The 27,163-nt window shown below is 44.6% G+C and overlaps 1 protein-coding gene across 1 annotated transcript in view; it reads left to right on the top strand.

The window, feature by feature from the left end:
* The window catches only part of naf1 (nuclear assembly factor 1 homolog (S. cerevisiae)), a 235,343-nt gene that overhangs the window by 168,860 nt on the left and 39,320 nt on the right, over positions 1–27,163 (top strand). Inside the window, exons 5-6 of the mRNA XM_078212093.1 lie at positions 2,752–2,834; positions 6,728–6,888. Coding sequence (XP_078068219.1) covers positions 2,752–2,834; positions 6,728–6,888 — 244 coding nt within the window. The remainder of the gene's footprint in view (positions 1–2,751; positions 2,835–6,727; positions 6,889–27,163) is intronic.

Here is a 27,163-nt window from a genome sequence, read left to right as displayed (position 1 = left end):
GCATTGGACTTTCCAAAATACATTACCTCACACAGACGGAGGATGAGGGGAGACTTAATAGAGGTGTATAAAATTATGAAAGGCATAGATAGGGTGAACGGTGGGAAGCTTTTCCCCAGGTCGGTGGTGACGTTCACGAGGAGTCATAGGTTCAAGGTGAAGGGGGGGAGGTTTAACACAGATATCAGAAGGACATATTTTACACAGAGGATGGTGGGGGCCTGGAATGCGCTGCCAGGCAAGGTGGTGGAGGCGGACACACTGGGAACGTTTAAGACTTATCTAGACAGCCATATGAACGGAGTGGGAATGGAGGGATACAAAAGAATGGTCTAGTTTGGACCAGGGAGCGGCACGGGCTTGGAGGGCCGAAGGGCCTGTTCCTGTGCTGTACTGTTCTTTGTTCTTTGTTCACTTGTCTGGATTAAACTCAACCTGCTTTTTCTCCGCCCAAGACTCCAACTGGTCTTGGGCGGAGAAAAGTTTAAAGGGAATATTAGGGGGGGCTTCTTCACGCAGAGAGTGGTGAGAGTGTGGAATGAGCTGCCGGATAAAGTGGTAAATGCGGGGTCACTTTTAACATTTAAGAAAAACTTGGACAGTTTCATGGATGAGAGGGGTGTGGAGGGATATGGTCCAAGTGCAGGTCAGTGGGACTAGGCATAAAATGGTTCGGCACAGACAAGAAGGGCCAAAAGGCCTGTTTCTGAGCTGTAATTTTCTATGGTTCTATATCTTGCTATATCCTTTGATAATCCTCTTCACTATCCGCAACTCCTCCAATTTTTGTGTCATCTGCGAACTTACTAATCAGACCAGCTACATTTTCCTCCAAGTCATTTATATATACTACGAACAACAAAGGTCCCAGAACTGATCCCTGTGGAACACCGCTCGTTCACAGCCTTCCATTCTACTGCTACCCTCTGGCCAAGCCAGTTCTGTATCCATCTTGTCAGCTCTCCTCTGATCCTGTATGAATTCACCTTATCGAACCAGTCTACCATGAGGTATCTTGTCAAAGGTATACACCATCCACTGCCTTTCCCTCATCTGTCATCTTCGTCACTTCCTCAAAAAACTCGATCAAGTTAGTGAGGCACGACCTCCCCTTCACAAAACCATGCTGCCTATCACTAATGAGTCCATTTGTTTCCAAATCTGAGTAAATCCTGTCCCTAAGAATCTATTCCAATAATTTCCCTCTCACTGACTTAAGGCTCACTGGCCTATAATTTCCTGGATTATCCCTGCTGCCCTTAAACAATGGAACAACAATGGCTATCCTCCAGTCCTCTGGAACTTCACCTGCAGCCAATGAGGATACAAAGATTTCTGTCAAGGCCCCAGCAATTTCCACCCCTGGTTCCATCAGTATTCTGGGGTAGATCCCATCAGACCCTGAAGATGGAACAAGAAGATGGAGAAGAACGTAAGAATTAGGAGTAGGAGTAGGCCATCTGGCCCCTCGAGCCTGCTCCGCCATTCAATAAGATCATGGCTGATCTTTTCATGGACACAGCTCCACTTAGCCAGCCGCTCACCATAACCCTTAATTCCTTTACTGTTCAAAAATCTATTTTTCCTTAAAAACATTCAATGAGGTAGCTTCAACTGCTCCACTGGATAGGGAATTCCACAGATTCACAACCCTTTGGATGAAGAAGTTCTTCCTCAACTCCGTCCTAAATCTTCTCCCCTCTTATTTTTAGGCTCGTTTCACCCACCAGTGGAAACAACCTAATAAAAGCAAATTACTGTGGATGCTGGAATCTGAAACCAAAAGAGAAAATGCTGGAAAATCTCAGTGGGTTTGGCAGCATCTGGAAGGAGAGAAAAGAGCTGACGTTTCAAGTCCAGATGACCCTTCGTCAAAGCTGTGGCCTCACCAGCTGCAGCGTAACTTCCCTGTTTTTAAACTCCACCCATCTAGCAATGAATGACAAAATTCCATTTGCCGCCTTAATTATCTGCCGCACCTGTAAACCAACGTTTTGAGATTAATGCACAAGGACATCCAGCTCCCTCTGCACAGCAGCATGCTGCAATTTTTTAACCATTTAAATCGTCCATTTTGCTGTTATTCCTACCAAAATGGATGACCTCACATTTACCAACATTGTACTCCATCTGCCAGACCCTTGTCCGCTCACTTAAACGAATATATCCTTTGCAGACTTTGTGTCCTCTGCACACTTTGCTCTACCACTCATCTTAGTGTCATCTGCGAACTTGGACACACTACATTCAGTCCCCATCTCCAAATCATCTATGTAAATTGTAAACAATTGTGGTCCCAACACTGATCCCTGAGGCACACCACTAGTCACTGGTTGCCAACCAGAAAAACACCCATTTACCTCCATTCTTTGCTTTCTGTTAGTTAACCAATCCTCTCTCCATGCTAATACATTACCCGTAACACTGTGCACCTTTATCTTATGCAGCAGTCTTTGGTGCGGCATCTTGTCGAATGCCTTCTGGAAATCCAGATACACCACATCCATCTGCACGAGATCCAATTTTGGGCTGGCTTTGGAGCCCTCAGGGTGTGCACTGTTTAGCAGCAGAGAATCTGGGTCCAAAAGCAAAATTTGACACTTGATTTTTATGTTTTCGTTTAGTAAGATGAATTAAGTAATTTTACTGTAATGTTGCATTTGTAATTGAATCTGCTGTTACTTCATATTGCTACCACAATAATCCAAGTTTCTTAGCCAGAACTAAATACTGTCAATACTATCTTTCCAGTTATTGTTGAATCACTGAAGGACATGCCACCAGTGAATGAGGAAACTATCCTGTTCAAAATGGACAACACCTCAGTTGGGAAGGTAATTGTTTAAAAACAATTCTTAGCAAATGACGAGATGTAAATGGTCCGAAACTCGGGTTATCTGAATTTGGAATTACTTTACTAAATCACTAATTTCTATTTATGTTTTCTTGGACAACAGTTCTCAAATAGTGAGGTTGCATTTTATCAAACAGGAAAGTGGTTTTATCCCCAGAATTAGAAGCTGTGGCTATATGTGCTAAATTGATGTTTGGTGTTGGTATTGGCTACCAGATAATCTTTCTAACTTGGATAAGTTTTCTGATTCTTTTTTAACCATAATCAAGATTTGAATAAGTAAGAAATTTTTAAAGAAGGACTGTTCCCAGGTATTTTGGGATCCTTCTGGCAACTTTCTGTTCCTGGCATCTTCCCTTGTTGAATTCAATGTGGGTGTGCGCATAGAACATAGAAAAAATACAGCACAAACAGTCCCTTCGGCCCACAAGTTGCGCCGGTCATGTCCCTACCTACCGAGGCTTATATATAGGCTTACCTATAACCCTCAATCCTATTAAGTCCCATGTACTCATCTAGAAGTCTCTTAAAAGACCCTATCGAGTTTTCCTCCACCACCACTGACTGCAGCCGATTCCGCTCAACAATCACCTTCTGAGTGAAAAACTTACCCCTGACGTCTCCTCTGTACCTTCTCCCCAGCACCTTAAACCTGTGTCCTCTCGTAGCAGCCATTTCAGCCCTGGGAAAAAGGCTCAGAGAATCCACCAGATCTATACCTCTCAACATCTTGTACACCCCTATCAGGTCACCTCTCATCCTTCGTCTCTCCAAGGAGAAAAGACTGAGCTCCCTCAACCTATCCTCATAAGGCATGCCAACCAATCCAGGCAACATCCTTGTAAATCTTCTCTGCACCCTTTCAATCATTTCCCCATCCCTCCTGTAATGAGGTGACCAGAACTGAGCACAGTACTCCAAGTGGGGTCTGACGAGGGTCTTATAAAGCTGCATCATTATCTCCCGACTCCTAAACTCAATCCCTCGATTGATGAAGGCCAACACACCATACGCCGCCTTAACCACCACCTCTGCCTGCGAGGCCGATTTAAGAGTCCTATGGACCCGGACCCCAAGGTCCTTCTGATCCTCTACACTGCTAAGATTCTTACCTTTGATATTATACTCCTTCATCCCATTTGACCTGCCAAAATGGACCACTACACATTTATCCGGGTTGAAGTTCATCTGCCACTTCTCCGTCCAGTCTTGCATCCTATCTATGTCACGCTGCAGCTTCTGACATCCCTCCAACCTATCCACAACACCACCAACCTTCGTGTCGTCGGCAAACTTACCAACCCATCCCTCCACTTCCTCATCCAGGTCATTTATGAAAATGACAAACTGCAAGGGTCCCAGAACAGATCCCTGGGGCACTCCACTGGTGACCGACCTCCATTCAGAAAAAGACCCGTCTACAACCACACTCTGCCTTCTGCAGGCAAGCCAGTTCTGAATCCACAAGGCAATTCCATGCCCTCTCACTTTCTCGAGAAGTCTCGCATGGGGGACCTTATCGAATGCCTTGCTGAAGTCCATGTAAACCACATCTACCGCTTTTCCTTCGTCAATGTGTTTCGTCACATTTTCAAAGAACTCCACCAGGCTCGTAAGGCACGATTTGCCTTTGACAAAGCTGTGCTGACTACTTTTGAGCATACTAAACTTCTCTAAATGTTCATAAATCCTGTCCCTCAGGATCTTCTCCATCAACTTACCAACCACTGAGGCTAGACTCACCGGTCAGTAATATTGTATCCCTATTCCCTTTCTTGAATATAGGAACCACATCCGCAATCCTCCGGAACCCCTCCCATCTCCATCGACGACGCAAAGACCATTGCCAGAGACTCTGCAATCTCTGCCCTCGCCTCCCACAGTAACCTGGGGTACATCCCATCCAGTCCCGGCGACTTATCTATCTTGATGCTATTCAAAATTTCCAACACATCCTCTTTCTTAATGCCCACATACTCAATCTTTTCAGTCCGCCTCAATCCTGTAGTACAGCCACCCAGGTCTTTTTCCACTGTGAATACGGAGGTAAAATATTCATTAAGCACCTCTGCTATTTCTTCTGGTTCTGTACAGACTTTCTCACCTTCACCTTTTATAGGTCCTATTCCTTCACATCTCATCCTTTTACTCTTCATATATTTATAGAACGCCTTAGGGTTTTCCTTAATCCTACCTACCAGGGCCTTCTCGTGACCCCTTCTAGCTCTCCTAATTTCTTTCTTAAGTCCCTTCCTAAAAGCCATATACTCATCGAGATCCCCATCATCGCTTAGCTCTCTGAACCTTCTGTACGCTTTCCTTTTCTTTCTCACTAGGTTCAGCACAGCTTTCGTGCACCATGGTTCCCGTAACCTACCAACATCTCCCTGTCTCATCGGAACGTTGTCACGCAGAACTCCAGACAAACATTTCTTGAAAATCTGCCACCTTACTTCGGTACTTTTCCTCGAGAATGCCTCCTTCCAATTTACGCCTCTAATCTCCTGCCTGATGGCTTCATATTTCTCCCGTACTCCAGATAAACACTTTCCCAGCTAGCTTGATCCTATTTCTTTCCAATGCTAGCGTAAAGGAGATAGAGTTATGATCACTATCCCCAAGATGCTCCCCCACTGAAAGATCCGACACCTGTCCAGGCTCATTAGTCAGTACCAGATCGAGTACAGCCTCTCCTCTTGTAGGCTTATCCACATGCTGTGTCAGGAAACCCTCCTGAACACACCTAACAAACTCCTACATCTCTCCAGGATCTGTTTCCCTATCTGCTCCTCAACATCCCTGTTACTATTGGGAGTTTGATAGTTTTCTGTATTATTATTTCATGAGATGTATGGTTAAGCCACATTTGTTATCTACCCCTAATTGTCCTTGAACTGAGCTAAGGATATTAGATTACCTTCCTAAATGGGCATTGGTGAAACAGTTGGACTTTTAAGATAATAGTTTTGTGGCCCTTGTTTGACTAGGCCAGCATTTCTTGCCCATCTTAATTTCCCTCAAGAAGCTGGTGGTGAGTTGCCTTCTTGAACCACTGCAATCCCTGTGATGTAGGTGCATCTGTTGTTAGAGAGAGAGTTGCAGGATTCAAAGATGTGCAGGTAGGTGGATTGCCTATGGTAAGTTGTCCATTAGTGTCCCCAAGATGTGTAGGTTAGGGGGATTAGTTGGGTAAATGTGTGCGGTCATGGGGATAGAGCAGGAGGGTGGGCCTGGGTAAAGCTCTCTGTCAGCGAGTCAGTGCAGACTCGATGGGTCAAATGGCCTCCTTCTGATTTTGACCCAGCGGCAGTGGAGGAACAGCGATATATTTCCAGTCAGGTGGTTGTATGGCTTGAAGGGGATCTTCCAAGTCGTGATGTTCTGCTGCCCATGTCCTTCTAAATGGTAGTAGTTGTGAGTTTTGCTACTGGTGATACCAGGGGCCATGACTGCTGGTGGGAAGGTGGCACTAGGGACCCTGACTGCTGATGGGCAGAGGACACCAAGGGTCCTGACTGCTGGTTAGAGGGGAGCACCAGGGGCCCTCACTGGTGGAAGCGGAGCACCATGGACTTTTAAATGAAGCATTTGGAGTATAACTTTTTGGAATGAAGTACATTGGGAGAGTAGCAGGCCAATCAGCTGCTCAAGCCTACTTTACATGAAATTCAGAAAAGGATGTTGTGAATTTGTTTTAATTGATCGACATGAGAGTTTTGTTTCTCTTGGTGAAAATCTCTAGATTTTAAATTATTTTTAACCTTTATTTCTACCATAAACGTTGCTTGAAATGTTGTGTACTTTGTATTCTCCTCTGATTATAATTGTTAGAAGTATATTAAGCTTGTTTTGATTGCCTCCTTCAATTAACAGGTATTTGAAGTGTTTGGACCAGTTTCTCATCCATTCTACATTGTAAGGTTTAATTCTGTTGAAGCCATTGTTACAAAGGAAATCAAGCTACAAGAGCTGTTCTACTTTGCCCCTGCAGTAAAGGATTTCACTCAGTACATCTTTACAGAGCGACTCAAGCAGTAAGTTAATTTCCATACACATTGTATTTCTATCTCAGTAAAGAAAAGAAAAATCATGAATACAGGAGTGTTTGGCAATGGTATGGCATGAACACCAGGTTCATTTCAGTTCAGATTTTGTTCTTTTAATTTTCATATACGCTTGGTGATTTTGCACAGGAATAATGATGCAAGACCTGAGGAGGGATGTTCAATGCCTTTAGCTTGCTTGTTTCGGGAGAAAAAGATCAAAGTTTGATTCTTAAATTTTAAAATATTGTGTTAGATGTTCTGATATCAATGGCAACAAATCCATAGAATTCCCTACAGTGCAGAAGGAGGCCATTTGGCCCATCGTGTCTGCACCGACTCTCCAAAGAAGAATCCTACTCAGGCCCTCTACTACCACCCTATCCTCATCCCCTTGCACTCCTCCCCTGCCCCTCCCCCCTGGCAATTACCATGGCTAATCCACCTACTTTTCACATCTTTGGATGAGATTTGGTGAGGTGTTCACTACCATTAAGACGCTCAACAGGTCATTCAATGTCTTCCCAACACTGATAGATCCCTGCCAAGCCCCCAAGACTGCTTACTCACTCCCACCTGGCACTGTTCATCCCCTCTCCAAAAACGCAACAATTGTCCAGTCCTCCTGCTGACACTGCTCACATCCAGCAGTGTTGGGTGGGAAGGAGAGCAGTTTTAGGAGTTTGGACTGACGCAGCCCTCTTCCCACAAATCCTGTTTACTTACCATCTCACTGGCCTGTCAAGGATCTTTAAACTGGGCTGGATTTTCAACTTATCTGTCTATGGAGACCAGTGCTTGGCCTTCTTGCATCCAACACCGCTGCTTGACAGACGCTAGGCCCCAGGGCTGCATTGCCTGGATCGTGTCCATTCTGAGTCGGAAAGCCAGGTGATATATGACTGGGGGAATATTTACAGCTAAGAAAGTAGGAACAGGGCAGTGAACGTGGTCAACATAAATCAATGGTCTTGTGTTAGGAATAGTTGTTGTCTTTGGCTATTAGCATAAAACACTTGTATACCTGCGTAAACAATGTGTAAACAAGGATAGATGAAACAAAGTTTCCCACTATGTCTATGCCAAGGACTTGGCATTAAACTAACAAAAATGTATATAGATCAGTCAGAGCAGATATTTACTACAGACATGGAACAAAGTACTGTAATTTGACTTGCCTAAAATTAGTTGCTCTTTTCCTATTTTGAATAACTCCTTTGAGTTTTAAGCACTTGTGAAGTTAGTTTTTGAGAGAATAAAAATTATAGCTGTGGAAAAGAAACAAATGCCATCCATTGCCATTTCTATTAAAAATAGAATCCATGGATAAACTGAGTGCGCTATAAGTTGGGGCATTTTTCTTTAATTTTTGGAATACCGGCTAAACCGAGACCGAACTTCCTCTGGTTCTGAGAGGACTAGCTGCAATATGGTTAGGCATTGTAAACTGAATTACAAGTGGCCATGAATCCTTTCGAGAAAATTACCTATAAGATAATATAAATTAACAGTGCAGCTGAAGGATGCAATGTGGATGGGTGGTTAGGGAACCAGAAATCTTATTATGGTGCACAGCGTCATAGAATCTTACAGCACAAAACAACTAAAACCTCTGGCGAAGGACTCTTGAATCCACTTTCACCATCCTTTCAGACAGTACATCTCGAGATGAACTTGGAGAATGAAATTGTGCAGGAACACCATGAAAACAATCAGAATTCCGATAATGCACAATGTAGTTGCTAATGCAACTGCAATTCAAAAACACCAAAATAATAAGTCTAAATCTCAACAAAATTATACCATCATGAGATCTAGGAGGATGAGTAAGCCACCTACACATTATACACACTCTAAAACTCTTAAATAACGAGTGGAGATCTATCTTTTGTGTAAATAGTTTTTGTATTTAACCAACATACTCTTAATGTCGGGAATGTTATCTTCAGAAAGAAAGGGGATGTTTCAATATCATTTGAGAATATGCAAATGAGATACACATTGCGTAACCAGGATGTGAAGCAGCATGTGACCAGCGACGTGTGCGCGTGCCCGTGTGCGTGCGCCCCCCCGCGCGCACCCGCCCAATAGTTGGCATGTAACATGTATCTATTTTAGTTCTAGTCTTCAAATACATAGAACCTGCGTCAATCTGTGTGCAATAACATTGAGCCATATATGGAGATATTACGTGAATGTTGTAGTAAAAGATTGAAGCCGCTTAAGCGTACAATTTTCAGTGCCAGAGATTTTATTCACACACATGCTTTGGAGTCACAACCTGCTGCTTAGAGGGTGTCTGCCTGATACAAAGGTTGTGTAATATATTTACATCTGTTGATTATCACCCTTACACTCAAAGGGTGCAAGCAGAATAAGCAGAATTTTACAGCTGTAATTCAACTAATTGAAAGCTGAATCTGTTCTTCTTATTTCACTTTTCCTTACCCATCCTGTGAAGGTCTTTATGTTTGTGATTGTTACTTTCCCACACCATCATGCTGAGAAAGGGCTCAATTAGAACATAGAACATAGAACAGTATAGCACAGAACAGGCCCTTCGGCCCACGATGTTGTGCCGAGCTTTATCTGAAACCAAGATCAAGCTATCCCACTCCCTATCATCCTGGTGTGCTCCATGTGCCTATCCAATAACCGCTTAAATGTTCCTAAAGTGTCTGACTCCACTATCACTGCAGGCAGTCCATTCCATACCCCAACCACTCTCTGCGTAAAGAACCTACCTCTGATATCCTTCCTATATCTCCCACCACGAACCCTATAGTTATGCCCCCTTGTAATAGCTCCATCCACCTGAGGAAATAGTCTTGGAACGTTCACTCTATCTATCCCCTTCATCATTTTATAAACCTCTATTAAGTCTCCCCTCAGCCTCCTCCGCTCCAGAGAGAACAGCCCTAAATCCCTCAACCTTTCCTCATAAGACCTACCCTCCAAACCAGGCAGCATCCTGGTAAATCTCCTCTGCACTCTTTCCAGCGCTTCCACATCCTTATAGTGAGGTGACCAGAACTGCACACAATATTCCAAATGTGGACTCACCAAGGTCCTGTACAGTTGCAGCATAACCCCACGGCTCTTAAACTCCAACCTCCTGTTAATAAAAGCTAACACACTATAGGCCTTCTTCACAGCTCTATCCACTTGAGTGGCAACCTTTAGAGATCTGTGGATATGGACCCCAAGATCTCTCTGTTCTTCCACAGTCTTCAGAACCCTACCTTTGACCCTGTAATCCACATTTAAATTAGTCCTACCAAAATGAATCACCTCACATTTATCAGGGTTAAACTCCATTTGCTATTTTTCAGCCCAGCTTTACATCCTATCTATGTCTCTTTGCAGCCTACAACAGCCCTCCACCTCATCCACTACTCCACCAATCTTGGTGTCATCAGCAAATTTATTGATCCACCCTTCAGCCCCCTCCTCTAAGTCATTAATAAAAATCACAAAGAGCAGAGGACCAAGCACTGATCCCTGTGGCACTCCGCTAGCAACCTGCCTCCAATCCGAAAATTTTCCATCCACCACCACCCTCTGTCTTCGATCAGACAGCCAGTTACCTATCCAATCGGCCAACTTTCCCTCTATCCCACACCTCCTCGCTTTCATCATAAGCCGACCATGGGGGACCTTATCAAACGCCTTACTAAAATCCATGTATGTGACATCAACTGCCCTACCTTCATCAACACACTTAGTTACCTCCTCAAAAAATTCTATCAAATTTGTGAGGCACGACTTGCCCTTCACGAATCCGTGCTGACTATCCCGGATTAATCCGCATCTTTCTAAATGGTCGTAAATCCCATCCCTAAGGACCTTTTCCATCAATTTACCAACCACCGAAGTAAGACTAACCGGTCTATAATTACCAGGGTCATTTCTATTCCCTTTCTTAAACAGAGGAACAACATTTGCCACTCTCCAGCTATTCCTTTAAAGCTTTTTACTTAGCTATTCCTTTAAAGCTTTTAGTGCTCACAACTACATATTTCTACTTCAAAGCTATTACTTTTTAATGTTGAATTGTTTCAATTACCCCATGTCAGTTAGATGATTGATCAACTAGGTCAAAGATGGAGCTTTAAGAATTCTTTATTAATTTGTCATGTTGATCATATTCGTCACCCCAGTCAATACCAAGAAAAGGTAATTACTTAAATGTCTGTCATTTCATTGCCATTACGTTAGAGTTTATTGTGATAGCTCTTAGTGGCTGCTGAATTTTTTTACTTAGTTGTCCAATAAGAGAATTCAACCATCTCCTCTGGACATTCAATTGCATTACCATCATCAAATTCCTATCAACATCCTTGGGGTTACCATTATCCATGGAGGGGCAGACCCACTGCAATGTGCTTGTTGTGCCTGCCGCACAGTCTGTTTTAACCCTTATACGGTGGACACAGAATTGCGAGTAGACTTCTTGTTAGTAGAACAATATTTATTTAAAACACACAATCAATAATCACCCACCCAACCAACAATAAGTTATCTTACTGAAAATACTAAAGTTCGAGTCCGCTACTGGAGCTTGACTTAACTTTGCGTGACTGGCAAGTACCCAAGCAGATATTGGCCTTTATCTGTGCATTGGTCTCTGTAGTCCTCTGTGTCGTCTGGCCTGGCACTCTGGCTCTGGTCTTCCTTCCTTCTCGGGTGTGGTGGCTCTCCACGTGCTGGTCGTTGCTGGCGATGGTCACCATTGTTGTAGCTCGTTCATGGGGTCAGAGAGAGGGAGCTTCTTCTTTTGTGCAGCACCTTTTTTTATCCCTCCTTAGTTTTGTGTCCTTTATGGGCGGTGTCCTGATTCTTGTCAATCAATCGATCAGGACTTGATCACCCTGATCGATAAGAGACCAATCAGGTGCTGCCACACTGATCGCTGGGTGTAGGTGCTGGAGGTACATAGGTCACATACCTCTCTCCCAAATAAGAGGTTAAGACTCCCCTTTGTCTGGTAAACAAGGACGGCACGGTGGGACAGTGGTTTGCACTACTGCCTCACAGTGCCAGGGCCTGGGTTCGATTCCCGACTTGGGTCGTTGTCTGTGTGGAGTTTGCACCTTCTCCCCATGTCTGCGTGGGTTTCGTCCAGGTGCTCCGGTTTCCTCCCACAGTCCAAAGATGTGTGGGCTTGGTTGATTGGCCATGCTAAATTGCTCCTTCGTGTCAGAGGGACTAGCTAGGGTAAATGAATGGGGTTGTGGAGATAGGGCCTGGGCGGGATTGTGGTCAGTGCAGACTCGATGGGCCGAATGGCCTCCTTCTGCACTGTAGGATTCTATGAAGTATGTTTGACCAGAGAGTGTCCATTGTCTTTGGGATGGCCTATTTCCTGTGTATTTAGTCGTCTGAGCTGCAGCCTGTTTATCTCTGTCTTTTAAGCTGCAGCCTGCTGTTTCAGTGCTTGTCCAATTATCCCAGCGTGCTCTGTAAATTGCAATTTTAGGTGGCCCGTTTGGCCACAGTCACATGCTTAACTGTTAATGGACGGAATCATACTTTACAGGGAATGTCCCAGACACCATTCCTGGGTATGCCCTGCCCCACCAACAAGACAGACCCAGCTAACTAGTGGTTAGCATTGGTGCTTCACAGCACCAGGAACCTGTGTTCGATTCCGGCCTTGGGTGACTATCTGTGTTGAATTTGTATGTTCTCCCCATGTCTGCGTGCGCAGGTTAGGTGGATTGACCATGCTAAATTGCCCGTCAGAGTCCCAAACTGTGTCGGTTAGATGGATTAGCCATCATAAATGCACAATTTGCAGGGATAGGGTGGAGGGGAGTGAGCCTAGGTATAGTGCTCTTTCAGAGGGTCTGTGCAGACTCAATGAACCGAATAGCCTTTTGCACTGTATTGTTTCTGTGTGGTGCATTTTATGGATGGGAGCACAGTGCTTTGCAATCGGGAGGAAATTTGCTCCAGGAGTTCTCAACATTGATTCTGGACCCCATGAAGTAACAGGTCAAACATGGGCAAGAAAACCTCTTGCTAATTACTACCTACCGCCCTGTATGAGATGATGAATCAGTGCTCCTGCATTTTACACACCAATTGGAATAATTGGGTGGCAAGAGCACAAAATGTACTCGGGTTGAGGGACTTCAATGTCTATCATTGCGTGGTTGGTAGCACCACTACTGACCGAGCTGGCTGAGTTGTCAAGGACAAAACTGCTAGACTGACTGAGTCTGTGGCAAGTGGTGAGGGAACCAACAAAAGGAAAACCTATTTGATCTCGTCACCCTAATCTACCTGTCACAGATGCATCTGTCTGTGACAGTATCGATAGGAGTGACCACCGCACAGTCCTTGTGGAGTCAAATCTCATTTTGTATTGTGGGTACTCTCCATGGTGTATTGCAGTACCACTGTGCTAATTGGGATAGATTTTGAACAAATCAAATAACTCCAGACTGGGCATCCACGAAGCACTGTGGACCAACAACAGCAGCAGAATTATACTCAACCACAATCTATAACCTCATGGCCTGGCATATCCCCAACTCTACCATTGCCACCAAACCAGGGGATCAACCCTGGTTCAATGAAGAATGCAGGAGGGAATGCCAGGAGCAACACCACGCATTCTCCATGCGTCTGTGTGGTTTTCCTCCAGGTGCTCTGGTTTCCTCCCACAGTCCAAAGATGTGCAGGTTTGGTGGATTAGCCATGCTGAAAAAAAGCCCTGAGCATCCAAAAATGTGTAGATTCGGGGGATTAGTGGGGTAAATACATGGGGTTATGAGTATAGGGCAGGGGTAAGGTGCTCTTTTGGAGAGTTGGTGCAGACTTGATGGGCCACACACAGACACGGGGAGAACATACAACCTCCGCAGTCACCCAAAGCCGGAATTGAACCTGGGTCCCTGGTGCTATGAGGCAGCATTGCTAACCACTGTACCACCGTGCAGCCAGTATCAATATCAAAAGGTAACAAGGTACTGGATACTGTAAAGTCAATGGTCCTTGATGACATTCTGGCAATGGTACTGAAGACTTGTGCTCCAGACTAGATGCATCTCTAGCCAAACTGTTGCAGCACTGTTGCAGCACAGGAATCTACTCAAACATGTGCATATTGCCCAGGTATGTCCTGTCCACAAAATGCAGGACAAATCCAATCCAACCAAAGCCAGTTACCACCCCATCAATCTACTCTCAATCATAAGCAAAGTGATGGATTTCAACAATGCTATAAAACAGCACTTAGTCTGAAATAACCTGCTCACTGATGCTCGGTTTGGTTTCTGCCTGATCTGCTCAGTTCCTGTCCTCATTATAGCCTTGGTCCAAACATAGACAGGAGAGCGGAATTGTAGAGGTGAGGTGAGAATGACTGACTTTGACATCAAGGTGGCATTTGACCAAGTGTGGCACGAGGAGCCCTAGCATAACTGGGTTCAATGGGAATACTCTCCACTTGTCTGGATGAGTGCAATCCCAACAACACAGAAGAAGCTTCACGTTATCCAGGACAAGGCAGCCCGCATCATTGGTTGCCCATCCACAACCTTAAACATTGCATACACACATATATGTGAATTACGAGCTGGTGTAGGCCACACAACCCATCCATTAAATAAGATCATGACTGATCTGGCTGCAAATCAAGCCCACATTGTTGCCCACCCCTAATAACCTATCACTCCCTCAGCTGTTCGTCATCAAGAACCTATTTAGTTCTGCCTTAAAAATGTTCAGTCTGCTTCCACCACCTTTTGAGGAAGAGAGTTTCAGAGACTCGCTCCCTCTACGACCAATGAATAGTGGTAGCAGTGTGCACCATAGAACAGGCCCTTCGGCCCACGATGTTGTGCTGAACCTTTTCTGAAACCAAGATCAAGCTATCCCACTCCCTATCATTCTAGTGTGCTCCATGTGCCTATCCAATAACCGCTTGAAAGTTCCTAAAGTGTCCGACTCCACTATCACAGCAGGCAGTCCATTCCACACCCCAACCACTGAGTAAAGAACCTACCTCGGACATCCCTCCTATATCTTGCACCACGAACCTTATAGTTATGCCCCCTAGTAACAGCTACATCCACCCGAGGAAATGGTCTCTGAAGGTCCACTCTATCCCCCTCATCATCTTATAAGCCTCTATTAAGTCGCCTCTCAACCTCCTCCGCTCTAAAGAGAAAAGCCCTAGCTCCCTCAACCTTTGCTCATAAGACCTACCCTCCAAACCAGGCAGCATCCTGGGAAATCTCCTTTGCACTCTTTCCAGTGCTTCCACATCCTCCTTATAGTGAGGTGACCAGAACTGCACACAATATTCCAAATGTGGTCTCACCAAGGTCCTGTACAGTTGCAGCATAACCCCACGGCTCTTAAACTCAATCCCCCTGCTAATAATCGCAAAATGTACTGCAGCAACCAACCGCGAGGATCTTTTGATCGCACCTTTCACGGCGGCACGGTAGCATAGTGGTTAGCACTGCTGCTTCACAGCTCCAGGGACTTGGGTTCGATTCCCGGCTTGGGTCACTGTCTGTGTGGAGTTTGCACATTCTCCTCGTGTCTGCGTGGGTTTCCTCTGGGTGCACCGGTTTCCTCCCACAGTCCAAAGATGTGCGGGTTAGGTTGATTGGCCATGCTAAAATTGCCCTGAGTGTCCTGAAATGCGTAGGTTAGAGGGATTAGTGGGTAAATATGTGGGGATTTGGGGTAGGGCCTGGGTGGGACTGTGGTTGGTGCAGACTCGATGGGCCAAATAGTCTCTTTCTGTGCTGTAGGGTTTCTATGATTCTATGATCTGTGACTCTTCCACCTAAAAGGACAAGGGGCACAGGTACATGGGTAAGGAATGAGCCTTGCCCACACAGCATAAAAAACTTCATACACGAGCCCCTTTTGTTATTATTTCTTCTCGCCTAATGTATTTGGGGTTGTTAGAATCTCCTCCCATGGTTATTATTCAGCATCTTTTACACATTTCACATAGTTGCTATCATATTTTTCCTCCAACTGCTTTCCAAAATTCAATTGTCAGCTCTGGCTCGGTTGCTAACACCCTTGTCGCTGAGTCACCAGCTTGAGGTGCCCCTTCCTTTAGCACACTGTTGGAGGTGCCATCTTTCAAATGAAACATTAAAGCCAAGGCCCCATCTGCCTGCTGTGCTTGATGTAAAAGGTCATTATTCAAAGAAGAAATGGAGAGTTATTCCTGGCATCCTGGCCAATACTTATCCCTCAATCAGCACCATAAAAGCAAATTATCTGGTCATTATAACATTGCTGTTTGTGGGAGTTTGCTGTGCACACATTGCCTCCTGCATTTTCTACAATCCGAGAATGACTATTCTTTAGATGTATGCAAAAGTAAATGGCTGTAAATGTTGCTGTAAAGATGGCTTTGAGATGACTGGTAGTTATGAAAAGCACTGTTTAAATGCACATCTTTCTTTTCCTTTTCACTTATGTCTATATTAATATCACCAATCCCTTCTCAACTTTCAGTCGAAATGGTTTCTGTTTCTAACCTTTTGCTAGTTACGTCTCTTATCCCTACTACTAATCTCCTAGTACGAATCGCCTTCCTTCCCTATTTTTTTCATTTTATTGTAATCAGCAATATTTAATAGCCAGTGCTTTTCCATATTTCATTTATAACTACTGTATTACTATCTTGCTTGGGTGTTGCAGTTCCTTTCTCTTGCTATACAGGTACTTGAATTTGTCTTTAATATTTGTCCCCTGACCATTTGTTACACTTGTTCCTTACCTTGATTTTGTCTTTGCTTTCACCTCCTGTTCTTTTACCGTCAGACTTGTTTTTGTTAGATCTTGACCCCTTCCCAGCCATACTGCCTTAATAATTTGAAATCCTGTCAATGGCTGTATTTATCCTTTCTGCTCGGACCCACTCTGGTTCCAGTAGTGTCCATTCAAATGATACAGCTGCTTTCTGTCCCAATCCAATGCCTCTCCTCCACTGGCTAGCTGTGTAGGACAACCTGCCAGCTTCCATTGCTACCTATCTAATCGTAGCAGGGAAGTCACTTGCAAAAGCTTTCCTTCCTGATCCTGCATTATCACTGGTATCCCTCAATGATCTCTGCTTGGGCTCATTCTATTTCCCCTTACATTCTGCTCCTTAGCAACATAATCCAAAAACAGTTTCCATATGAAGGAAAGCTTTAATACAAGGAAAGTAAAAAGAAACTTCAGCAAGGAGTAAGAAGAGCTAAAAGGGGTCATGAAAAACCATTGGCCAGCAGGATTAAGGAAAATCCCAAGGCTTTTTATACATATATAATGAGCAAGAGGGTAGCCAGGGAGAGGGTTGGCCCACTCAAGAACAAGGGAGGGAATGTGTGAAGCCAGAGGAAATGGGCGAGGTATTAAATGAGTACTTTGCGTCAGTATTCACCAAAGAGAAGGACTTGATGGATGATGAGTCTGGGAAAGAATGTGTAGATAGTTTGAATCATGTTGAGATCAAAAAGGAGGAGGTATTGGGGTTCTTGAGAAACATCAAGGTAGACAAGTCTCCAGGGCCTGATGAGATATACCCCATAATACTGAGAGAGGCAAGAGAGGAAATTGCTGGGGCCTTGAGAGAAATCTTTGTATCCTCACTGGCGACAGGGGAGGTCCCAGTGGATTGGAGAATAGCCAATGTTGTCCCTTTGTTTAAGAAGGGTAGCAAGAATAATCCAGGTAATTACAGGCCGGTGAGCCTTACATCAGTGGTAGGGAAATTATTGGAGAGGGTTCTTAGAAACAGGATTTATTTCCACTTGGAAATAAGTGGACGTATTAGTGAGAGGCAACATGGTTTTGTGAAGGGGAGGTCGTGTCTCACGAACTTGATGGAGTTTTTCAAGGAAGTGGCGAAGATGATTGATGATGGTAGGGCAGTGGATGTTATCTACATGGACTTCAGTAAGGCCTTTGGCAGACTGGTGCGGAAGGCGGCACGGTAGCACAGTGGTTAGCACTGCTGCTTCACAGCTCCAGGGACCTGGGTTCGATTCCCAGCTCGGGTCACTGTCTGTGTGGAGTTTGCACATTCTCCTCGTGTCTGCGTGGGTTTCCTCCGGGTTCTCCGGTTTCCTCCCACAGTCCAAAGATGTGCGGGTTAGGTTGATTGGCCATGCTAAAATTGCCCCTTAGTGTCCTGAGATGTGTAGGTTAGAGGGGTTAGTGGGTAAAATATGTAGGGATATGGCGGTAGGGCCTGGGTGGGATTGTGGTCGGTGCAGACTTGATGGGCCGAATGGCCTCTTTCTGTACTGTAGGGATTCTATTCTATTCTATTCTAAGGTGAAGTCGCATGGGATCAAAGGTGAGCTGGCAAGGTGGATACAAAACTGGCTCGGCCAAAGAAGTCAGAGGGTAGCAGTGGAAGGGTGCATTTCTGAATGGAGGGCTGTGACAACTGGTGTTCCTCAGGGATCAGTGTTGGGACCTTTGCTGTTTGTAATATACATAAATGATTTGGAGGAAAGTGTAACTGGATTGATTAGTAAGTTTGCGGACGACAAAGGTTGGTGGATTTGCGGATAGCGATGAGAACCATCAGAGGATATAGCTCAGTTGGAGTCTTGGACGGAGAGATGGCAGATGGAGTTCAATCCGGACAAATGTGAGGTAATGCATTTTGTGAGGTCTAATACAGATAGGAACTATACAGTAAATGGCAGAACCCTTAAGAGTATTGATAGGCAAAGGGATCTGGGTGTACAGGTACACAGGTCACTGAAAGTGGCAGTGCAGGTGGAGAAGGTAGTCAAGAAGGCATACGGCATGCTTGCCTTCATCGGCCGGGGTATTGAGTTTAACAATTGGCAAGTCATGTTGCAGCTTTATAGAACCTTAGTGAGGCCGCACTTGGAATATAGTGTTCAATTCTGGTCGCCACACTACCAGAAGGATGTGAAGGCTTTGGAGAGGGTATAGAAAAGATTTACCAGGATGTTGCCTGGTATGGAGGGCATTAGCTATGAGGAGAGGTTAGAGAAACTTGGTTTGTTCTCACTGGAGCGACGGAGGTCGAGGGGAGACCTGATAGAAGTCTACAAGATTATGAGAGGCATGGACAGAGTGGATAGTCAGAAGCTTTTTCCCAGGGTGGAAGAGTCAATTACTACGGGGCATAGGTTTAAGGTGCGAGGGGCAAGTTTTAAAAGAGATGTAGGAGGCAGATGTTTTACACAGAGAGTGGTGGGTGCCTGGAACACGTTGCCGGAGGAGGTAGTGGAAGCGGGTACGGTAGTGACTTTTAAGGGGCATCTTGACAAGTACATGAATAGGATGGGAATAGAGGGATATGGTCCCCGGAAGCGTAGGGGTTTTTAGTTAAGTCGGGCAACATGGTCGGTGCAGGCTTGGAGAGCCTGTGCTGTAATTTTCTTTGTTCTTTGATTGTTAACATCACCCTGCTCTACTTCACCAGCATCTATAATGACCCTGCTACTGCCTTTAAATTATCAGACTGCTTACCAGATCTCCATTACTGGGTGAGCAGAAATTTGCTCTAATTGAGTATTGAGAAGACCAAGCCATCGTCCTTGGCAACTACCACAAGCTCCACACTCTGCCACATATGCTGCTCCCTGCACTCTCAGTGGCTGAACCAAACTGTTCACAACCTTGATGATATATTTGAACCTAAGGTGTTATTTGGTGTTATAACAACAAATTGTTATTGTCTTCAACTAAAGGATGTCAATTTAAATTGGTGAAAAAGTTGTTTGGAAGAGATAGACTAGAAATGCTTTACTTTAGAGGTGATGAGTGTTTGATTATGATTTGTCAGGCAGACTTGATGGTTTCAAGTATATTTGGAACAGAACATGTCTATGGAACTGTCAAATTTGCATTAAACAGAGCTGTCAATCATATTCCAACCTTGGATTTACTTCCTCCTTTTCACCAGTTTAAAAAATATCACATGCAGATTACAAAATAATTTCCTTCCATGCAGTAGAATTTTATGCTTAGTGCTTCAGACTTTTAATCAGCTATGAGGTGGCAAAGTGAAGCACTGTATTTTCAGCAAATTTTAAGAATTTGTATGATTTCCAAGAATAGGTCTCAGCTAAATAAATATATTGTTATCTATATTTCCATCAATCAAAGAAAATTAAAATCATATAGTTACCCAGAGCTACAAGAAGCCTGCTGTTGTTAAATTGTATCCTTTTGTCAGATTGCACAAAGCAAACTTAAAGTAGATTTTACTTGGGTTTTGACTTTATTAAAAGCAATTTCCCTTCACAGAAGTAATGTCTATCTTGTGATTGAAATTAGTGAAATCTTTGGGGGATATGTGATCGTTTATTGCTTTTGTTTTGCTGACAGCAAACCTGTTGACCAAGCATTGATTTGGGAATAGTTTGCTGCCTGAAATATTAGTTTTACTGCTAAGTTAATAACCCCAGTAATACTTCCTTGTTGAATTGATCCTTTCTTTGTATCATACAATTCAAACACATTTCCCTTGATTCCATTCAAAGGGTTTGATTTGTGTTGTTTGTATGTTCTGAATTTTTTCAGTCAACTCTGGGTGCTACAGGTCTGTGCTTGCTTTAGGCCACCATTTTCCCACAATCAATAACTTCCAACCCTACCATTCAAAAATCTTTCAACTTCCTCCACGTTGCTTACCCCTTCACAATCTTTCCTATTGCAGTGATTGATTGTCCCAAATAATGGGCAGTGTAGCACCTTGCTTTAAAATTTTGATCCAAAAGTTTCAAATTCCTGCATGATACCACTCTCACTATTTCTGTGATCTCCAGTGTTTGAGTCCTGTGAGATCTCTGGGTTGCTCTAATTCTGGTCTCTTGGACATTTTGATCACTCTGCCATCAGTAGTCATGCCGTGAGCAGCTAAGACTTAAATTCTGGAATTTTTCCCCTAAACCCCTCTCTCCCTCTCCTTCTTGAAGTCTTTTCTGAACCCTACCACTTTGACCAAGCTTTTGCTCATCTGCTCTAATACCTCCTCAAGTTACTCATTGCCAACTTTTATTTGATGAAACTCCTGTGAAGCACCTTGAAATACTTGACTCTGTTAAAAGTGCAACATAATTACAAACTTCGCTATGTCTTATTTCTTGAAATATAATGTCTCACTTATGTCCAGAGAACACGTACTGTTTTATTGATCTTTCCTCATCTATTAGTCTCGTTGTCTCAAATGAAATTGCCATATGTCCTCTTATTGCTAAAATTTCAGGGAGCTGAAGGACACATATTTTATCAAATGCTTTCCCGCACCTCGATGGCACTCAATTCTGAGTCCAGATGTGCTAATATTTAATTATAGTCCTTCCATACCTGGTTATCCTTTTCTGTCATCTCTTTTGAATGCAAGGAAAAGCTGTGCAGTGGATTTTGCTACTTCAGTCGTACTGTTCTGGCCTTTGCTTTCTGACCTTAGTACTCTGTTCCTTTTGCTGTAAATTCAGTATGTTCATAAAGGTTTACAGCATGGAAACAGGCCCTTCGGCCCAACATGTCCATGCCGCCCTTTTTTTTTAAAGCCCCAAAGCTAATCCCAATTGCCCGCATTTGGCCCATATCCCTCTATACCCATTGTACCCATGTAACTATCTAAATGCTTTTTAAAAGATAAAATTGTACCTGCCTCTACTACTACCTCTGGCAGCTTGTTCCAGACACTCACCACCCTCTGTGTGAAAAGATTGCCCCCCTGGACACTTTTGTATCTCTCCCCTCTCACCGTAAACCTATGCACTCTAGTTTTACCTTTGGGAAAAGATATTGACTATCTACCTTGTCTATGCCCCTCATTATTTTATAGACCTCTGTAAGGTCACCCCGCAGCCTCCTATGCTGCAGAGAAAAAAGTCCCAGTCTATTCAGCCTCTCCTTCTAACTCAATCCATCAAGTCCCAGTAGCATCCTAGTAAACCCTTCTGTACTCTTTCTAGTTTAATAATATCCTTTCTATAATAGGCTGACCAGAATTGCACACAGTATTCCAAGTGTGGCCTTACCAATGTCTTGTACAACTTCAACAAGACGTCCCAACTCCTGTATTCAATGTTCTGACCGATGAAACCAAGCATGCCGAATGCCGCCTTCACCACTCTGTCCACCTGTGACTCCACTTTCAAGGAGCTATGAACATGTACCCCTAGATCTCTTTGTTCTGTAACTCTCCCCAACACCCTACCATTAACTGAGTAAGTCCTGCCCTAAGTTCAGTCTACCAAAATGCATTACCCTTGCATTTGTCTAAATTAAACTCCATCTGCCATTCGTCAGCCCACTGGCCCAATTGATCAAGATCCCGTTGCAATTGGAGATAACTTTGTTCACTATCCACTATGCCACCAATCTTGATGTCATCTGCAAACTTACTAACCATCCCCCCTATATTCTCATCCAAATCATTAATATAAATGACAAATAACAGTGAACCTCGCCCTGATCCCTGAGGCACACCACTGGTCACAGGCCTCCAGTTTGAAAAACAACTCTCTACAACCACCCTCCGGCTTCTGTCAAGAAGCCAATTTTGTATCCGTTTAGATACCTTACCCTGGATCCCGTGAGATTTAACTTTGTGCAACAACCTACCATGCAGTACCTTGACAAAGGCTAAATGTTAAAATGATCATCGGATCATAGAATCTTTACAGTACAGAAGGAAGCCATGTGGGCCATTGCATCTGTACCAACCACAACCCCACCCAGGCCCTAGTCCTGTAACCTCACACATTTGCCCTGCTAATCCCCCTAACACTAGGGTCAATTTAGCATGGTCAGTAAACCTGATTCGCACATCTTTGGACTGTGGGAGGAAAACAGGGCGGCACGGTAGCACAGTGGTTAGCACTGCTGCTTCACAGCTCCAGGGTCCCGGGTTCGATTCCCGGCTCGGGTCACTGTCTGTGTGGAGTTTGCACATTCTCCTCGTGTCTGCGTGGGTTTCCTCCGGGTGCTCCGGTTTCCTCCCACAGTCCAAAGATGTGCGGGTTAGGTTGATTGGCCAGGTTAAAAATTGTCCCTTAGAGTCCTGGGTTGCGTAGGTTAGAGGGATTAGCGGGTAAAATGTGTGGGGGTAGGGCCTGGGTGGGATTGTGGTCGGTGCAGACTCGATGGGCCGAATGGCCTCCTTCTGCACTGTAGGGTTTCTATGTTTCTATGTTTCTAAAACAGGAGCACCAGAAGGAAACCCACACAGACACGGGGTGAACCTGGAAACTCCACACAGATGGTGACCCGAGGCTGGAATTGAACCTATGTCTCGGGCGCTGTGAGGCAGCAGTGCTAACCACTGTGCTACCGTGCAACCCTAAATGCATGTCCTGCTATAAGCCAGATATAAGGACATCAAAACTTTTGAGCTTCTTTCCTACTTTCATCTTCCTTTCCCTGTTATAAACTGGTTAAGTAGCTTAACCTCTATTTCTTGAGAAGCCCGACTAAGGTGGCATGGTGGTACATGTTGGTTAGCACTGCTGCCTCACAGCTCCAGGGACCCGGTTCAATTTCATCTTGGGTGACTGTCTGTGTGGAGTTGCATATTTTCCCTGTCTCTGCGTGGGTTTCCTCCGGGTGCTCCAGTTTCCTCCCATGCTCCAAAGATGTGCAGGTTGGGTGGATTAGCTATGGTAACTGCACAGGGTTATGCGGATAAGGTGGGGAGAGGGCCTGGGTAAGATAGCTGTGATAGAGTTGGTGCAAACTCAATGGACCAAATGGCCTCTTTCGGCACTGTAGGGATTCTGATTCTAAATCTTGTATGAGTTTCAACTTGGTTCTGTCATCAACGATAGTTTTGAGCCCCATGCCATCTGCAAATAGTACAAAAAGTGTGTTATTCAACTTAAAGCTAACCTTTTTTTTAATGTTTCAAACCTGCAAATCAAGTTCAAGAGATGAATTCAGTGAGAGGCCCAAAAATTGTTTTTACGCCAGCATGAATTTACATCACGAGCTTTTACTGGTGTTCATCATGGTGGATCGGGAAACCCTATGATGTTAAACTCCATTGCATCCCAGTGGTGGGGCATGGGTAGCACCTGAAGTCAGTGTCCTGTCCTGACTATCTTTCAGCCTGAATGTTCATGGAGATCCGTCTACTTTTTAAGGAGATCCACCTTCTTTCCTCAGTGGTGCCCAGATAGGATCGCAGACCATGCACCCACCACAGAATACGGTGTGATCATTAATGAGGTCGGGGTCTGATTTGGTGTTCTTCTTTTCCCACTGGCCTCCCCAGTGGGAAACACTCCATATTACCACCCCTGTCAAGGGACTTGATCCCCATATAGGAGAATTCTGCCAGTGCAACTGTTTATGAACAGTTATGAAAGGGGTTCCATTGTCAGGTGGCTCGATGGACTTTTCTGCAATTGCCGAGGCCAAAAATGCTTGCCATATTATAGATCTGCTAGCAAAATTGAAGTAAGAAGTCTCACAACACCAGGTTACAAAGGAACTACACCGCTTACTGTGCTTACCCCAGTCCAACGCCGGCATCTCCACAGCAAAATTGAAGCCTGTGGAATTGAAGGGCTAGTGGTCAAATACTCCAAAAGGCAGAGCGATGTGGTGAGTGGTTACTTTTCAAACTGTCGGGAAGTGGGCAGTGATAGAACATAGAACATTACAGCGCAGTACAGGCCCTTCGGCCCTCGATGTTGCACCAACCAGTGGAACCAATCTAAAGCCCCTCTAATCTACACTATTCCAATATCGTCCATATGTTTATCCAATAACCATTTGAATGCTCTTAATGTTGACGAGTCCACTACTGCTGCAGGCAGGGCATTCCACGCTCTTGCTACTCTCTGAGTAAAGAACCTACCTCTAACATCTGTCCTATATCTCTCACCCCTCAATTTAAAGCTATGTCCCCTCGTGCTAGCCAACACCATCCGAGGAAAAAAGCTCTCACTATCCACCCTACCTAATCCTCTGATCATCTTTTATGCCTCTATTAAGTCACCTCTTAACCTTCTTCTCTCTAATGAAAACAACCTCAAGCCGCTCAGTCTTTCCTCATACGATGTTCCCACCATACCAAGGATGTTGGATCTGCTGGTCATTGTGACAAATATTAATAACCTGAAGTTGGTTATACTGGACATATTTTCCAAGTTGGCAGATGACATGAAATTCAGAAATTTCAAAAGAATTGCAGAAAACTTTAATTCTGACTGGGGGCTGAAATGTGGAGGGGGTCACTGTTTCTTGATTTATATCAATAACCTAAACCTGGGTGTACAGGGCACAATTTCAAAATGTGCTGGTGCAGTGTTATGAATGATGAGGACCATGATGACTATAGACAGGCTGCTGGAATGGGCAGACATTTAATGTAGGAAGGATGAAGTGATTCATTTTGGTCAGAAGGTGAAGGAGTGGACTATCTTGGTTGCTACCACAGAGAGTTGACACAGACAATGGGCTGAATGGCGTTCTGTACGGTAACCGTTTTATGACTAGCATAAATGGAGCTTGATAAACACGAGGAAGAAAGAGCTGAAGGTTACCCTGATAGTGTGATCAAGAATGTTGGGAGGAAGCTTGTGTGGAACATAACAGCAACATAGATGAGGTGAGCCAAATAGTCTGCTTCTGTGCTATATATTTCATGTTAAGCTGCTCACAGGAAATACAAACAGTATACTGTGTTTCACATCCTGAGGCCAACACAGCCAATAATGATGCTGTTTTAGGTCTTAGTAACTCTGAGCTTCAAAAACCATACGAGAAAGCTGTGTGCAAGAGAGTTATAGAATCATAGAATCTACAGTGCAGAAGGAGGCCATTTGGCACATCGAGCCTACACGGACAACAATTCCACCCAGGTCCTATTCCCGTAACGCCACATATTTACCCTCCTGGTAATCCCCCTGACACTAAGGGGCAATTTATCGTGGTCAATCAACCTAACCCGCACATCTTTGGAGTGTGGGAGGAAACTGGAACACCCGGAGGAAACTCATGCAGACACGGAGAGCCTGCAAACTCCATTCAGATAATGATCCAAGGCCAGAATCGAACCCAGATCCCTAGAACTGTGAGGCAGCAATGCTAACCATTGTGCCAATGTGCATGGTCTGTATTTCTTGCACATTAGCTGAACCATTTAGCAGTAGCGTGAGGCCATGGGCCTGGCTTTCCCTCCGCCGCCTCTTAACCTTCCCAGGCTCTGGATTCACAACTACACCCGAGTTCCTGAAATTCGTGTCAACTTGAGTCTTGTCTGAATTTAAACTCCAGGAACTCGGCCAAACTTGCCCTTGTGTCTCACATAATCACGCAGGTAGAAATCGTTCAATTTGGTCCCTGTGCTGGCCACCCATGACACATATCATGCAGTCCTACATGATTGAGAGAGGATTTTGTTCAGTTCTGATTGTTGCCTTTGATGAGTCAATGCCTGGCATCTCAGGACTCTAAGGGGCAATTTTTAACCTGGCCAATCAACCTAACCCGCACATCTTTGGACTGTGGGAGGAAACCGGAGCACCCGGAGGAAACCCACGCAGACACGAGGAGAATGTGCAAACTCCACACAGACAGTGACCCGAGCCGGGAATCGAACCCGGGACCCTGGAGCTGTGAAGCAGCAGTGCTAACCACTGTGCTACCGTGCCGTCATAGAATCATAAAGTGCAGAAGAGGCCCTTTGGCCCATCGAGTCTACACCGGCATGCGAGAAACACCTGATCCCATTTACCAGCACTTGGCCCATAGCCTTGAACATTATTTAAGAAGGGTTGCCATCACTGAGACCTTTGTTTAAGAAGGGTAGCAAGAATAATCCAGGTAATTACAGGCCGGTGAACCTTACATCAGTGGTAGGGAAATTATTGGAGAGGATTCTTCAAGACAGGATCTATTCACACTTGGAACTAAGTGGACGTATTACTGAGAGGCAACATGGTTTTGTGAAGGGGAGGTCGTGTCTCACGAACTTGATGGAGTTTTTCGAGGAAGTGACGAAGATGATTGATGAGGGTAGGGCAGTGGATGTTGTCTACATGGACTTCAGTAAGGCCTTTGACAAGGTCCCTCATGCCAGACTGGTGCAGAAGGTGAAGTCGCATGGGATCAGAGGTGAGCTGGCAAGGTGGATTTGCGGACAGCGATGAGGACCATCAGAGGATACAGCAGGATATAGATCAGTTGGAGACTTGGGCGGAGAGATGGCAGATGGAGTTTAATCCAGACAAATGTGAGGAAATGCATTTTGGAAGGTCTAATACAGATAGGAAATATACAGCAAATG

The sequence above is a fragment of the Mustelus asterias genome, chromosome 1 (genome assembly GCF_964213995.1).
Source record: "Mustelus asterias chromosome 1, sMusAst1.hap1.1, whole genome shotgun sequence".
NCBI lineage: Eukaryota > Metazoa > Chordata > Chondrichthyes > Carcharhiniformes > Triakidae > Mustelus > Mustelus asterias.
The sequence above is the reverse complement of the archived record's forward strand: the minus strand, read 5'-3'. Positions and strand labels throughout refer to the sequence as shown.